Below are 17,345 nucleotides of genomic sequence, written 5' to 3'. Positions count from 1 at the left end.
GAGATAACATCAGTAATCACTCCAAAAACAAAATAAGCCCTGGATTAGGAGTGTTGGAATGAAAAGGAGCTCAAAGAACCCACTCTGTTACAGCAGACTGTTGACAGCAGATTAAAGCTGTGATTTATAAACCTCTTGGTGATTTTTCATTAATTTCTTGGAACACTGGTTCAGTTATGAAGTGCTAACAACCTTTTAGCAATCTAGAATGACCTAGTATTGTAACTATGTGGTTGTCATGCAGCATTGTGAAATCAGCAACAAAATGCAATAAGACTCTTAATATCCATTCTTTAAAAATGCTGCACCCCACCTACACCAATCTCTGGACTGTCGGAAGAGTATTTATTTTACCGTAGGATACATGACTGTTTGGAATACATTTTAACACCACACATTGATTGAAGGGAGGACTTTCTTTTTCAAAAACCAGTCTCATAATTCACTTTGAGTCCTAAAGGTCCCCTAGTATACTGTTTTTCATCATTATATTATAGTTCTCAGACATATACAAAACATGTCTCTGCAGTGTTTGGCTCCAAACACCAAACAGATCATTACAGCATTACCCATAATCCCCTCTGTTTCAGCCCTGTTTCCAAAGTGCTGATTCTCTGTCTGTTACTTCAGATGAAAATAAGGAGCCCCTCCCCACGCCCCTCTGAGAGAGATTTGGTTACAAAGAACACAATGGTGCTCTAGGAGGAGATGCAGGTGATAAGTGTGTGTGTGGGGGGGGGGGGGGGGGGGGGTTACCTTGGTTGCTGATTGGCTAATGGTTACACAAGCCAAAAAAAACGTTATGACATCATAAAGTGGCCAAAATCCGATCAGCTCATTTTCAGACAGGTTAATAAATAAATGGATCAGGACAAAAAGAGAGAGAATCTTGTTTCCTGAAACTTTCAGAATCTCTTTCCACGGAGGGGACACATGTTGATGTAGAAGAGACATGAACAAGTGGATTTTGCATAATAGGTGACCTTTAACTATTCTACCCCTTGGGAACGGCAACAAAATTCAAACCTGGAGAGGCTGTCCACCCGGACTCCATGTTTGGTCTCTGTGTCTTTGGAGTCAGTCTTGATGCAGAACTCTTTATCCAACAGCAGGACGAAAGAGATGGCCCCCGAGTCTGGCTTCATGTATAGAAGACACGAGTCCTTCACCACCAACCAGCTACAAAACACACAGTCCTCATTATCATCATTGGGATTAAACATTAGTGTTATTACGTATTGTCCAGCTCTTGATCCATTGCTTTGAAGGATTTCTTATATTTCTTGTTGTAAGGAAAAGGTGTAGGAAGAAAATCATCATGGAGATGTAGGAAGACGAGCAGAGTGTTTCAAACGTGTGGGATTTTTCTGTGTTTTCTTTAGAAAACAACAATAGAACTGCTCACATAATAATTTGGCTGAGATGAAGAGAAATACAAACAGAAAAACAGATGAAGAGAGTCAAACACGTGCAAATTCAACCAGGCTGAAGATGGCACTAAGATTTTGTCAGCAATAAAATATTATATTAAAATATTAATATAAAATATCTAATACAAATTAGATGACTTTTAAAGATATTACCAATATAATGTTTATTAAGTGGTCACTGTGTTTGAACACCCATACTTTGACACCTTCCTGATAACAATCTTGAGTCTGAAATGCTAAACTGAGTTTGTAAATAGCATCGATCACACCTACAAGTTTAACAGTTAAAAATAGAAAAGTTGTGTTTTGTTTTGTCAACTGTAGGACTAACATCTAAAAAGGAAGAAACTCGCTACTGCAGGGGCGGTTCTAGGGGGGGGGGGGGGGGCAGTGGATTTTGTTGCTGTAATGTGAGATTGTGCAGACACCCTTATGTAAAGTAGAGATGTAACTGTTCATTGCCTTTATTTTTATATAAATATGGTGTTAGTGCAAACATTGCACTATAACTTAAGCTGAAGCTAACAGTAATAACTATAAGATCTATCTGAAATAAATAAGTGTACTGAAACAAATACCAATAACTGTATTGCATTGTTTTCTTATGCGCAATTACTTCATACTGTCTAGTTCTCTTTTTCGTCCTGCATTTATTGTGCCCCCCTCAGAAAATAACTGGCCCCCCAGTGCCCCCCCCTATCTACTGAGAAGATAAAAAAAAATTACTTCAAGTTTCTGCTAAGAAAGTTGAATGCATCTGCTTGATTACAAGAAGATAAACCAGTCAACAACATCGATACACATGATGTGAATTTGGCTGATATAACAACGAGCGGAAAACATTGGAAAACAGGAATATAAGTAAAGAGACACACACCGTTTGGACCAGCGGTAGCAGGCCTGGCTGTGGCCGCAGCAGTTCATCCCGGGGATACGATGTCCGCCTGATCGCTTATAGATCATCCCTTCCCTGGGACAGACAGTAAAATAAGTTACGTATGATCAGGAACAATTACAATAATAATAATAATAGCTTCGATTTCTATAGCGCCTTTCAGGGGACCCAAGGTCGCTTCACAAGTAATAGTGCAAAGACAAACATAACAAAACAAAAGACAGACAAACAGAACAACAGATCGATTTAGGGGCCGAAAGCCTTGGCAAACAATGGCATGCAAGTAGAGTCTGAATAAAAAATAGAAGACTTTGAAGTTTAAAACGTTTTTCAACGAAATAATTACTCTGTAGCTATGTTAGTTTGACAATAAAGAACCTTGAACCTTGAAGAGGACCCTGTTCAATGCTTATCCACCTGAGACAGGACAATGTACAGATGGGAAAGAATTTGAAAGAAGAGAAAATGCTCACAGTCCTTTGGGCCCCAAGTCATGGATAAAAGACATCTGGCTGATGTCAATGAACTCCATCTGAGAATAGACAGGAAGAGACAACAAGAGGCTTCACACAGTGAGTCTTGGGATATACAAACAAAACAAAGAAAGAAAACAAACCTGATACATGCTGCACTGTACATGTCGTCATGTGACTCTGAGCAGACAGCTTTTAAAGTATTATCTCAAAATGGGTTCTCATCTCATTTATGAATTTTTAATGTGTCAAAATGATGCGGTTTATTAAAGTCAGAACATGCGAAACCTAGCATTAGTTTGTTTTAAAGCTCATACATAATTCAGAGTAAGGTCAAATGTAGTATGAGCAAGAACACACTATATGTTAATATGTAAGATATTAATAGGACACTCACTATTATGCAACACATTTATGCAAGTGTTTGTGAATGTGAGAAATACCAAATGCAATGATAAAGATACTTTTTACTGTATTGTATCATTACATATTTAAGCAATACAGTTTATTGAAAATCTTAAATATCTTTTTTTTGCACAGTATACAAAGTCCTCTTCAGGGCATCAAACAGACTTTGCCAGCTTAAATTGGCAGCAATACTACACTTACATGTGATTGTGTCAACATAAAGCAGACATGTTGCTATGGATAAACTAATAATCATCTATGACAACACGCACTTTTCCATCATAAGGAAGAGCAACAAAAAATACTGTTGCCAACATTTGCTTATACAGTGCATCTCAGGTATCTACACTAGCTGAAATGTGCGCATATCTAATGCAATTCAGGCAGGAAGTGGTAATGTCACAGCTGGCAGAGCTTAGTATGATTACTCACAGTATGGTGATATTTGCGGTACATGGCCATCCTCAGCAGCTTGTCCAAATAGTCCTCTAATTGTCTCTGTAGGAACACATATAGTATACTATGTATTGGCCACTGTGAGTATTTTTATGACACACACACACACACACACACACACACACACACACACACACACACACACACACACACACACACACACACACACACACACACACACACACACACACACACACACACACACACACACACACCACACACACACACACACACACACACACACACACACACACACACACACACACACACACACACACACACACACACACACACACACACACACACACACACACACACACACACACACACACACACACACACACACTTCCTTGCCATGAGGTTAAGTATTACAAAAGTGAATTTTCACACTGGATATCGGGGAAAATGGCTGCAGGCACCGACGTGACGTACCTTCCTGCTGGAGACCTGCTCGTCTCTCACCAGCTCGTCTCCCCCTCCCCTCGGCAGGGACGGCATCTCCCTCACCTCGCTCTTCCTCACCGTCCTTCTCCTCACCGTGTGGCTGAGACAAAGGGAGGAAATGAAGAGGCTTATTTCAAAAGTCTACAAGCTATCTGAAGATGTTAAATCTCACAGTGTGTCTACACTTCAAGTTTGAGGAGAAACTGTTCCACCATTCCCTAAAGCCAAAAGAAACCATTCCAGCGGCTGATCCTAAATTAAAAACATAATTTCCTCATCTCGCTGCCAGCAGGAGTTTAGACAGGCACATATAAAAGCTTGAATACATTGACAGGTTGCAGACTGGCTCAGTGTTGTGTCTCATCAACAAGGAACACATAACAGTGAAATGCTACGTAACTGAAAACAGGGAGAATCATTTAAGAAGCAAAAGAACATACACCAAAGGAAATTGTAAAAATAATCCACCATGTTCCTCTTTCTATTACAACATCAAGTCAAGATCACAGACAAAGAAAGAGATACAGGGAGAAGGGCACAAGTAAATCCTATTAAAGTCCAAGGGCAACATTCCTTTGTTGTGTTGTGAGTACATCACCAGAGGCAGAAAGAGAGAGGGAGGGAGGGAGGGAGGGAGGGAGGGAGGGGAAAAATAATGGAAAAAGAAGAAAACATGATAGTTGAAATGTCCACCAATATCCAAAGGTTATAAAAAGCAGATTTATAAATGGATGTATATATTCTGTATATCTTTGTTCAAGATGTTTGATGAAAGGCATGCTCTGTCCAAACTCCAGAGTATAAAACAAATGTCCACCACCAAATATTATCAAATGAACACATTGTGTCTTCTTTGTTTGAACCAAAAACAAGCTAAAAAAAAAAGTTTTGGAATCAGCTCTGATTGCAGGGCGACTGTTGCTGAATTCACACAATGCCAGCAGGAGGAGGATAACAGCAAAACCTCCTGTTAATATAACAAAAATAAAGAGATTTAACCTTTAGTGGAATTTACAGCAAATGTGTTGGCAGATTATTTGGAAGCTTTGCACAGAGCCAGACTGGGTGTTCCCTTTTGTTTCCAGTTTGTATTCTTTCACACACAGTGACGTCACGAGCTACCCACAATGCAACACGCGCCATATATATATATATATATATATATATATAAATATGCCATTTTCCTGGAGGTGCAAATATAAACAGCTAGCTAACGTAGCCAGGCAGAGCGCACTAGGTTTTTTTTCTGAATTAACGACCGAAGAAATCGCTGCATGTCTTCGGATTACATCTCTGGACTTGAGGGGTGTGCTCTAGGTCGTTACCAGCGTAAACTAGAGCTGTGTGGGTTGTTACAGACTGCCTGCAGATGTATGGAAAAACGACCCTCGAAAGTGGCATTCGTCGATTTTGGCTGCATCTACGTCTAATTTCTGGAAACACCAGGTGAATACCCCACTTGTCACAATAATATTATCATGCCATTGCATATATGTGGTATTTTAGAGTTGACTAGATATTGATTAAGGCAATAGACTATGATATTCAGTACAGGAAGCTTAGCAACACCTAGACGGTGTACGGCTAAACCCTTGGCCTGCTTGCACCTCGCGTAAAACGGCGGATACCGGAAGTACGGTGTCACCCTCGGCCCAATACCCGTATGTGTGTGTGAAAGAATGCTAAGCTAAGCTAACTGTCTCTTGGTTCTAGATTCAACATTAATGCATAAAGACAACAGCTAAATTGAACTTTCATCTAACTCGCAAGAAGTTGAACATGTGTGTTTGCCTAAATGTAACAACTATATGAATCATTCTCAGCTTGTTTGTGCTCCATTTCCCACAACTGGTCAACTCAATGTGACAAATACGTGTGCATTTGTACGTCTTTCCTCGTGAGTGTTTTTGTGTTCACACACTCTGTGGAGTGTAAATGTGTGTGTGTAGGCGCTGACCTGCGTGACGGCAGCGGGATCCTCATGAGGGTCTTGTACGTCTGCAGCTCTTTGTGCAGCTCCATGAAATGTTTCTCCTTCCTCTTAACCACCCAGGTAAACTCACCATGCTTCAGCTCGATCTTAAACACTGCCGGCAGGGACTACACACACACATTGGGGAGGGACACAATGAGTTTAATATACATCAGTGCAATTATTAGGATTGGCGTTGTCTTAGAAAATGGCAAAAATACTTGTAGAGTTGCAGCATTTGCAATTGGTAACTATTTGAAACAACATCTAAGAGATGCATTGCACATTGACAATTAAACCTAATCCACAAAAAAAAGACTTGTATTACTTAAAGGTCCCATGTCGTGCTTTTCCGGTTATTACCCGTCCCTTTGTGTGTTATGAAGGTTTTTATGCATGTAAACGGTCTGCAGAGTAAAAAATCCTCAAAGTACACCCTGTAGGGAGTAAAACTCTAACACAGAAAATACCTCCCCAAAACGCCTCGTTGGAGATTTCTCATTTTCCAATGCTTTCTTCCTGAGTATCGCTACTAGGGATACCCAGTAGCCACGCCCAGAGCTATGGCCGCACCCTCTGCCAGCCTTTCAGAAACAAAGCTTCCTTTTTTTTTTAGAAAACTTTATTTTATATTATTTGGGCAGTACAGTACCTGTATACACAAGTTACATTAATAATACACATAAAACACAATGAATAAATATATAAATAACATAAAGAGAGCACGTTTATATTCCAATGAGACTCAGTTCGGTCACAGACTCAAAATGTCCCATGGCTGAGTCTGGGATTTGTCCAGGGTTTTTCTTCTCCTTAGTTCAGTAAGTATTTGTTTCACGATGGTGCCACTGTTTATGATCGTCTGATTTAGTACCATTTTGCACCTTGTTTTCCAGATCTTCATACATGTGATACAAATTACCAGCTGAAAAAGGTCCCTGTGTTTATTGTCCATCCCCTCATCCAGACTACAATACATGATTGAGATATATTCTACATTGAAGTCTAACCCGATGCCCCGTAGGAGCGACCACACCTCCTGGGCTCTGTAGCAGTCTATGAGGAGGTGCTGTAAAGTCTTGTCCTCCTCACAGTTAATCATGGGGCATGTTTTAGTTTTCACATAGCAGCTCCATGAAACCACAGCTCTGACCGCAAGTCTGTTGACTGATATCAACAAAGCTTCCCACACCTTTCAGCGATTCATGCCGGATATGTACAGCGTAGGGCACTGAAGAACGATGCTGTTCCTACTTTGTTTGGACCAGCGGGAGATTCGGGTACACAACCTATTATTAAGTAGTTAATTATTAAGTATTCATTGTTGTTTGTGTATTTATGATGTTTAAAACAAACAAGGTATCTACCACGACTGCTTAAATGGGTAAACGTTTTTCGGGCTGCTAAGTTGGGATCGCGGAGAAATGCTCTCCGCAGACCCATTCTCACAGCGTTATAAACCTTTTTCTTACTCAATATCAAGCCACACTTATTGTTTTTACTTCGGCTGTGAGTGTTTGTGTGTGCTCAGGATGAGTTTCGCTTGTTCTCCTGTATCGCCGAGACACTGACACGGAAAGCCTTTCTGCTCCTGCAGCAGCTCCCACAGCTGTGAGCCTCTCAGCTTCGCGACCAATCAGAGCACACTGGGCTCACGGGGGGTGGGGGGGGGGGCTCCAACAAGCCGTTTAGGACAGAGAGTGAATACACATGCTATACAGAGATGCTCTATGAGAAACCAATGTGAGTTTGGACCAATGTGAGTTTGGAAAATTGCACAGTATACATCTATTCTAGTATACCTCAACAATGGAATTATGATCAGCAGAAATGGCCATGACATGGGACCTTTAAAGCTTGTTATAGCTCATTTAAAGGTCCCATGTCATGGCCATTTCTACTGATCATAATTCCATTGTTGAGGTTGAGCCTAGTGTGCTCTGATTGGTCAGCTCGCCCACTCTGTTCTGATGAGTCCACCACCTTTACAGCGGAACATCAGTGATTATGTTTTACAATGGCATTTGATAGCAACCAGAAAATGACACCAGTAATGACAAACAGATGAGAATGTTGCGTGGGGTCTGGGCGCCGTGTTGGCGGGACGTTGCGGGGCTCGCTGCTGGAGCGGACAGTGTGAGCTGGCTTGCTGGTGTGGTTTCCTGGTTGCTGCGGGATGGCGGGACACGGCGGAGCCGGAGCACACACACACCCGCAGACTGGCCGTTACATCACTTGGTTCCCGGAAGAAAAAATGGAAAAAGAAAAATCTCCAACGAGGCGTTCTGGGGCAGCACAGACAGGTATTTTCTGTGTTAGAGTTTTACTCGCTACAGGGTGTACTTTGAGGGTTTGTGACTCTGCAGACCGTTTACACGCAGAAAAAGCTACATAACACAAGGGGACGGGTAATAACCGGAAAAGCATGACATGGGACCTTTAAACCACTTACAGTACTTTCAATGGTTTGGCTTATTTGATGCAAATGTTTCTTGTTGTTTTGAATTTGTATCTATGATTTATTGCAGTTATTGTAAGTCCCTTTAGATAAAAGCGTCAGCTAAATGTAATCTAATGTAATCAATCAATACCAATATTTTCCAACATAAAGTATTTTAAAACGTAAAAAGAAAGACAGTAATGTTTGAATCTCTGCTAAATGTTGCTATACAGACTGTGTGCAGTACCTTGTTGACACTCCTCTGGTGCGACAGGTTGAAGCGGTCCTGTGCGGCGGTGAATCTCTCCACCTCCAGTATCCGGGCGGTGATGGGCACAGTGGGAAGGTAGACCTTGGCGTTGGCCTCCTTGAAGCCCACTGTGGCATACACCGCTGAAAATGGGATACGACAGTCCCCTAGGAGGAGGAGAGAGGCGGGTGGTTAGCGTGTTTTTTTCCGTGTTCCCGCATGTAGGAGTTGTTCGGGCTGCTTCGGAGCGAGTAGGCTGCATTACTGAAAACTCGGCTTTTGTTCAAGATTTTTACTTTGCAGTGTTGGGTCAAATGTTTCTGCTTCTCTCTGGTAAAGTTTGTATGGTCTAAATTATGTAAAGGATAAATCCACTCACAATGCGAGTGCACTTTCCCTCAGTTGGCTTGTCTTCCTCTCAGTTTTCTTACATTTCCCTGGGTACATCCCTATTCAAGTCACACACTTATTGTTTTGGCGCATATGGTCATATAAATATAGCTCATGCTAAATTAATCTGGTTAAGAGTCTGACAAATTCAATTTCCTGGAAGTGAATCTCTTGAGGATAATGAATCATCTCAAAATCTGAGCTGTTTTACTAAGATAACTGAGTCTTTGTTATTGCTATATTTCCGTATGTATCATCTTAGTTTTCTGAGAAATGATGGTGCAATGACACAGACAGAACATTATGTAAACACAAACACACCCAAGTAGCCTCCATCATACTCGATCTCCTCTCCCTCCCCCATGTCCAGCTCTCTGGTGTCCAGGCTCTCCACCAGGTCGGCCATGGTGATTCCGTCGTGAGCGTCGGGGTCCGATGTGACGTCAGACACCTCAGAGGTGACCAGGTTGAGGCTACTGGTTGTAGGCGGAGCTTTTCCCAGCATGCTCAGCAGTTAAACCCCAGAGCAGGGCGAGCCTAGAGGAGATACACAATCAAATTAAAACATTGTATGCTGTGGGATAAAAGAAACATCCTTGTGTGTGTTCTTGTCTATGTGACTGTTTCCTGAGAGTTCATACACTCCCACAGAGTGACCGTCATTTGACTTTTAACCATCCACCATTTACTGAACATGACCGGTTACACAAGACCCTGGTGTGCTGTTATGATAATCCCATATGGATCACAAGAATGCACAAACTTAGGCACATACTGCAGACCCATCTGAAACACTCTTCAAGGTCACATGTGGCCACCACAGCAGACACAGCACCACTAGGAAGAAAACAGTTCAGTGCTAAAAGTCAGATCACAGAAATTATTATATCATTATTATAAAACAGTTTGGGGACTACCCTTCTTGGAAGCATCTGCATTTGTTACATTTCTAAGCCTGAATCTTCTTACTTTGTTATTATAGCCACGGTCATCTGTGTTTACCATTATCCCTGAAGTCTGTTCTAAAATACCAAGAGGCGTGTGATTAATTCAATCTCTTCACTTCATGCATCCTTGAGAACTGAACGCTTTTCTCTGCAAGGCTTTCGAATCGTCTCGCAATATATTCTATAAGATAAACAATGCTGAATGTCAATGTCATTCACCTTTTCCCCTCCTAAAGAAAATTGCCTTTTAACAATCTAATATCTAAGTATTCTGTGAGTAGTAATAATTAAATTAGCAGTTTTTTTAAAAGAGGAAAACGATCATTGTTCAACACTGCCACATGCGTAAGTTTTTTGTTAGCTCTGATAGCACATAACGCCTGGCTGCAGCACTTTAAAAAATGTTGTTTTGAGAATTATTTCTAGGGCCTGCGGTGACCAGTATGTTGAAGGTCAGAGGGGAAAAAAGCATTGCTGTAAATAATTGATTTTTGCTGTAAATAATTTATTTCTCAAAATGTTGCAGCCAGGTTGAACAACTGACATTGAGCTCTTCTCCCCATGAGACAGAGATGCGTCAATCACTTCAGTTTGTCAATAGCAATATGACTGAACTCCCGCCAACCATTACCCTCCTTTCCACTCTGCACACATATCAAGTGCTGATGCATGTCTTTGGAAATGATTGCCGGATAAGTAAACAGATGGAAACATGTGTCCCTCACCACCTGCGTCTGTGACTTCAGAGACATTCCTAAGACATCACCTAATTAAATCCAGTTAATGACAAACCAACTTTCTGACTCACCTCAGTTGTTTATTAATGACTCACACACTGAATGAATCAGCTGATAACCTCCTCTCCATTCACATCATTACAGATTTGTTTATGTACCGCATCAGTAATATAACATATCCAATAAATAACTTGTGCATCTTATTTATTGCCGCACAGTGGGCCCTTAGCACTAAATGGTAAAAGGTGTATTTCAGTGTACATTGTTTTGTTCATTTTAACCATGGGCATGGTATGGCTGCTGAAAAAACCAGCATAGACCAGCTTAAGATGGTTGCTGGTTTTAGCTGGTGTTAGCTGGTGTTAGGCTGGTTTAGTTGGTTTACCAGGCTGGTCTTGCTGGTTCAAGACCAGCCTGGCCAGCTAACGGTCGGGGAGTGAAGATCAGTTGAGTGTTTCTGTGACTCCGCCCAGCGGCTGCTCTTCTGAGAGGAACCGCTCTGACAGCTCTGTCTACTGGGAAACGTGCTAAAAGTCCTTCTGGAGGTAAGCAACACTACACAATTTCAAATAAAAAGCAATGTTAGTTTAGTTAATTTACCTTTTTTTTTCAAAATAACCCATAAGAGTACCATTAAAGGACCGGATCGATAAGCGGTATCGATAAAAGTGGTAGTACCGTTAAAACCTTAACGATACCCATCCCTAATTGACAATGCGAAAAAGGTTATCTATTATCTGATCTGATATCCTTGGTTTAAAATGTTGACGGACAGATTTTTTCTTTCAGCAGAAAGTTTAAGAAAATATGTGTATTTGAATCAAGTATTCATCTTTATTGTCTTCATTGTCAGTTTCCACATGCCTAAAACAACCTCAAGCTAAACCTAAAAGTTGATGGCTAAATAAGAGCATTGAGAAATTGTGCAAGACATAATCCGAATAGTCGATTAATCGTTTCATTAATCGATTATCAAATTAGTCGTTTGTTGCAGCCCCACTGAATAGTGGTTTTACAGTTCAGTGTACGTTACTTTAGCAACTTAATGCTTTACTGCTGTTGAATAAACCCTATATTGCTAGAGATTCTATTAAAACTATGATTTGCAATCTTTTTGATTCCAATTACAATAATGTTTTTGTTATAATTGTAAAACACATCTTAACATCCATCAGCAATCAATAAAACGTATCATCCAACACAAAATAGAAGAAATCTGGACCTATTCCATTTTGTTTTTATACAACAGCATCTATTGGGACTACATTGATGTCATCAAGAGCCATGAGGCGCTTTCACACTTTTGCAGTAGGAATAGTTCCGATAGTTCCTGGGATTTTGCGTTCACACCAAAAAGATCTGGAACTAGAACTTTTTTTCGGGAACCTTTTCAACCCTTTTCAGTCCCTGCTAGAGAGGTGGTACTTTCCTGGGGAGGAGAAGGTTCCAATTTCTGATTGGCTGGGCGAATTGCAAACCACGCCCCTAAAACTCCGACATTTTTTGTGAAGCCGCCATTTTATTTGCTGGCATTAGCATTATTAGCATTATCCCAGCGCACCAAGGGAGAGAGACTAACTTATGGCAACACAAAAAAAAATATGGGGGCGGTGGAGATGAGGAGGTGTCGGCGTTCTGGCGATTTACTCGGAAGCCAGTCCCCAACTCCGGGGACTTCCGGCCGGGGACTTCGGGTGGCAGTATACGCCGTGAAGTTGTTTGCGGCCTGCCAGTAAACCCAAAGCAGAAGAAGAAGAAGTGACGTCAGCGGCTTCATTTGCCTAATCCTCCCTCAGGGACTTATGAGTCGTGTGAACGCGATCTGCTCTTTAGTTCAACAGAACTAAAGAGTTCTGATGAACTAAGTACTGGGAACTAAGTACGGCAAAGTACTTGGTGTGAAAGCGCCTATTGACTTCAATACATAATTTTTCCGAAGTAAGGTCCCATGGAGGTCCACCGGAAATGGAGGGACTTTGCCTCTCTAAATAGTGCTTCCGGGCCAGCGGGCTGTTTATAATGTCTAGTCCTGCAATGTCTTTATTTTGGTAGATACCAGAATACATGACACAATGAATCTTTGTAATATATTTGTGTTCTCTGGTTTAAATAATCATACCAGTATTCAAATAATGTATGCTGGTCACCTGGAATCCTAGTAAGCTTCCAGCATGGTATATTTAGCTGGCCAGGATGGTTGGTTTAGCTGGTTTAGCTGGTGCACCAACTAAACCAGCTAAACCAGCCAACCATTCCAGCCTAATATCTACTGGCTGGTCAGGCTGATTGACCAGCTTGACCAGCTAAATTGGTCTAAGCTGTTTTTTTCAGCAGGGACTGGTATTATTTCTAAAATTAGTTTGTCCTGTTAAGCCCCATGCCCCCACCCGCGGGGGCAAAACGCAACATCTTGCAAGAAACAACGTCTGAGGGCTTCTTAACATTTAACAAACTATGAATGTGTCATATCCACTTAACGGGAAGAAACTCAGCTAACTGACGAAATGAACCATTTTTAGACAAACGAAACACAAGTCTAATGCAGAGCCTCTGAATTAGCCCTGAGCGAAAAAAATGCTAACGCACTTAGCACAGAACTCACGGTAGAAACACTCCATCACTTATCGGATCTGCACAAACAAGACATCAGCTAGCAAACTGAGATTCCAGAAATATAAGTAGCATCACTGAGCGACCAGAACTCGCAGCATGGGAACCAAAACCAGACAACACACAACGTAGCTTTACGGAGCAAACACGCGAACAGTCTTACCTTTGCTGTTGTTCTGATCAAAAGTTCTGTTCAATGGCATCAAAACTATATAAAACGCCGCTGAAGGTTAATCCAATGGTTAATCCAATGTGTCTGTGTCACTTTGAAATGATTACTGATCATAATCCATCTTCATATTTACTAGTTTGAGCCTTGTTTTCAGTTTTCAGAGCGTAACATAGCTTTCGACTGCGTGCGCGTCACTCTCACTCCTCAATGGTAACGTGTGTGTGTGTATGTGGAACTTGCCCTTCGATTCTATTGGCTCTAACGGTTCAAAAGAGATGTTAATCACCAAAATCGACCAATGGGTTCCAGAGAAACGGCAAATACACCCAAATGTTTTTTTCTTTGTTGCTAAATCTCTCTAAAAAGGTCCAATGTCACTTGTTTTGCATCAATCTTGATACAGGGTACTTATTATATGTTATAGTTTGGATTCCTAAAGCTTTTAGTCTACTATCCCATCATTCAAGGGTGGTTTTCACTATAAGTAATGGGTTTTTTTGGACGGACACTATCATTTAAATTGTTTTACTATGTTCAATCTGAATTGACTTTAAAATAAAAACAATTCTATATTGATTCTGACTTTTCTACATCCAACTCAAAGGTTTATAATTGCTTTGAGAAAAAATATTATTAATTTACCCCTTTTTAGAAGTGAAGATATGATAATTTGTTCTGGGAATGTCATTTTCGAGTCTGAGACTTGAAAAACAGGCTCGGGGCTTAACAGGTTAAAACAAATATATATGTATCATCTACATCATGAAACACCGTGAACATTAGTATTATTCCAAAGAAAGGGTGTTGTTGCAAACCACAGAATGCAATACAAAATGCAAATGTTGAACCATGGATATAACATTATGCAAAGCTTTCACAAACAAGCACACACACATACCGAGAATAACCGCACGTTCATTTTATGAGCAGCTTCTCCACGTCTGTCATTCACTTCAGAGACCTAACCTAATTAAATCCAGTAAATTACAAACCAACTTTCTGACTTCAGTAGTTCATTAGTTACACACTGAATCAGTTAGCTGATGACCTCCTCCTCATCCAAATAATGTAATCACATGTATTAAATGAAGTATTGTCTACTCACATACTAATTATCAAGTGCCTTGCTGTGTAGTTTTAGATATGCTGTCAATGCTGTGCGTGGGAATGTGAATGACTGCACTGACTGCACCCATAGGAAGGAGTTGGTGATGCAATTTGATTTGTAAGACACCATGCTGAGTAAGAGCGTTCAAGGCTTAGCGTCACACACACATGACTTCAGTCAGCCCCTATGAAATGGAAATGATGCATCCACAGTGTGCAGTGACAGAAGGATTCAACACAGTATGCACACAGCTTTTTGACTGCACATACAGTCAAAAAGCTTCAAAGACAAACATGGGCAAATGTCAGGCATATTGATGTTTACTTTGAGTGAAGGAACATGGACAAACTGTGCTCAGCTCTCTGTTTTAGTCTCACTGTAACATCACCGAAACACACCACTGAGAACACAGGTTTTATTCTGCATAAAAAACCTGCTTCAATTGAAATGCCAAAAACCTGTTAAACCTGTTTAATTGATCATGCATTCGCTTCACTAGAGCCCCAAACATTCCTGTATTACTCAAATAGGATACAGACAGGGTGTGGAGGTTAAACATTGCTTCACAGCTACGATACATCTTTTAAAGTGCAAGTAATGTCAAGATATAAACACAGAAAAAAGGAAGACCAATACAAAAAAAGGTACCACCAAGAGAAGTGATTAGTCATGGGAGACTTCCTCGTGGCCCATTGACCAACCTTCCTCTGGGTGCAGGAGAAAAGAATAGAGTCAGGAGGAAAAGGAATAAAGGAAAGGAGAGAGAGTTGATTCTCACAAGAGATTACAATTAAAGTTTGTGGTTATTTCATGCATTCCCTAAAGGCCATGTCACACTGTCCCGAAATTGACACCCGATGGACACACGAATATGGAATTGTGAATTTCGCACGATGATGACCCCGAACCACACACGAAGGCAACATTTACATTACATTTAAGACATACAACTGCAATGAAAGTACCAAAAACAATTGTGTTACAGTACTATGATACAGTACTGATATCTTCAGACTTTGTTCTTTACTTTATCCGTCGTTATATGTAGAAAATATTACGTTTTCTCCGTAATGTTGTTTCCATAACAACAACAACTTCCTGTCAACTGTCCTTCAAAATAATATATTATATCCTTTTTAGTTTCACAGAACACAAATTGGGTTATTTACATAATATATTTACATGATTTTGTTGTGCAATAAAACAACCCGATGGACACACGATAAAGGAAATGTTCAAATTCGGCTGTGATCGTAGCAACATCGGGCCATTCGTGAGGGCATCTTAAGCCTTCGTATGACCGCCGGTGGAGTTTCTCAGGCTCCGGCAGCAACTTCGTGAGCGGTGGCAAAATCTTTGGCATGCCAAAAAATTGCCGAAGGACCTTGCGAAGGTTCATTTTCGTGTTGAATTCGTGTGTCAATTTTTCCCTTCGTAAGGCCATCGTGAGGGCATCGTGTTATCATCGGTGCCATCGGGCATTTGCCCCGATCAGAGTGAGGGCGAATGCCCGATGGCACCGATGATAACACGAAGATGACACGATTTGACAAGATGTCCTCACGAGTGCCTTACGAAGTTGCCGCTCACAAAGTTGCTGCCGGAGCCTGAGAAACTCCACCGGCGGTCATACGATGGCTTAAGATGGCCTCACGAATGGCCCGATGTTGCTACGATCACAGCCGAATTTGAACATTTCCTTTATCGTGTGTCCATCGGGTGTCAATTTCGGGACAGTGTGACAGGGCCTTTACTGCTGTACAACACAGGGTCATAGTTATGTTCTCTATTGTGATGAATCTACTATTTTATCTAAATGCTATCAAAAATGTGTTGTACTGTAGTTCTGATGAGTAGTAAATCAATTCAATAAATGCAAGTCTTGTATACTGGTTTGTAATGAGATAAGATAACAGGGAGTAGCTAGCGTCATTGGAAATGTTAGAACATATGACAACCTTCTGATAAAAGCAGACACAAAGCAGTCACTGATTAAGTAAACATGCATTTTTGGACAAGAAACGAACATGTTAATTAGAAATATGTCCTAAAATTAATCAAATTAAAAGTATTGTTCATAAGTCTAGAAATAAACACAGTGTCTTCTTAGTTTTGATGTAAACGGGGAGGAGCAGCACTAAAGTATGAGTTTTTAGTGATTCAACTGATTTCTGGACTGTTTTCTCTGAAACAAGCTGGGGCAGGAACAACACACACACACACACACACACACACACACACACACACACACACACACACACACACACACACACACACACACACACACACACACACACACACAACACACACACACACACACACCACACACACACACACACACACACACACACACACACACACACACACACACACACACACACACACACACACACACACCACACACACACACACACACCACACACACACACACACACACACACACACACACACACACACACACACACACACACACACACACACACACACGTCAATTGTGTCTTTTCAGTCAGTGAAGGCAAAATAAATCACACTCTCTGGGACTGGGAGATGGACATTTTACGGCTTTCTACCGACTATATTTGCAAAATGCAGTTAAAGCCTGAAATTAACATA

General features: G+C 41.0%; 1 protein-coding gene across 3 annotated transcripts in view; it reads right to left on the bottom strand.

Moving 5' to 3' along the window:
- The window catches only part of pld1a (phospholipase D1a), a 50,992-nt gene that overhangs the window by 18,402 nt on the left and 15,245 nt on the right, over positions 1-17,345 (bottom strand). For 2 of the 3 annotated variants that reach the window (XM_034235271.1, XM_034235269.1), the window contains exons 2-9: positions 9,480-9,695; positions 8,766-8,935; positions 6,064-6,206; positions 4,095-4,206; positions 3,639-3,704; positions 2,799-2,857; positions 2,308-2,400; positions 1,027-1,179 (exon numbers count right to left, since the gene is read on the bottom strand). In XM_034235271.1, coding sequence (XP_034091162.1) covers positions 1,027-1,179; positions 2,308-2,400; positions 2,799-2,857; positions 3,639-3,704; positions 4,095-4,206; positions 6,064-6,206; positions 8,766-8,935; positions 9,480-9,663 — 980 coding nt within the window. In that variant the 5' untranslated portion in view covers positions 9,664-9,695. Of the gene's footprint in view, positions 1-1,026; positions 1,180-2,307; positions 2,401-2,798; positions 2,858-3,638; positions 3,705-4,094; positions 4,207-6,063; positions 6,207-8,765; positions 8,936-9,479; positions 9,696-13,615; positions 13,822-17,345 lie in introns of those variants that run through there. The other variant, XM_034235270.1, reaches the window with a different exon arrangement.

Source organism: Gymnodraco acuticeps, unplaced genomic scaffold, assembly GCF_902827175.1.
Source record: "Gymnodraco acuticeps unplaced genomic scaffold, fGymAcu1.1, whole genome shotgun sequence".
Lineage (NCBI taxonomy): Eukaryota > Metazoa > Chordata > Actinopteri > Perciformes > Bathydraconidae > Gymnodraco > Gymnodraco acuticeps.
This window is presented reverse-complemented; position numbering and strand designations above follow the sequence as displayed.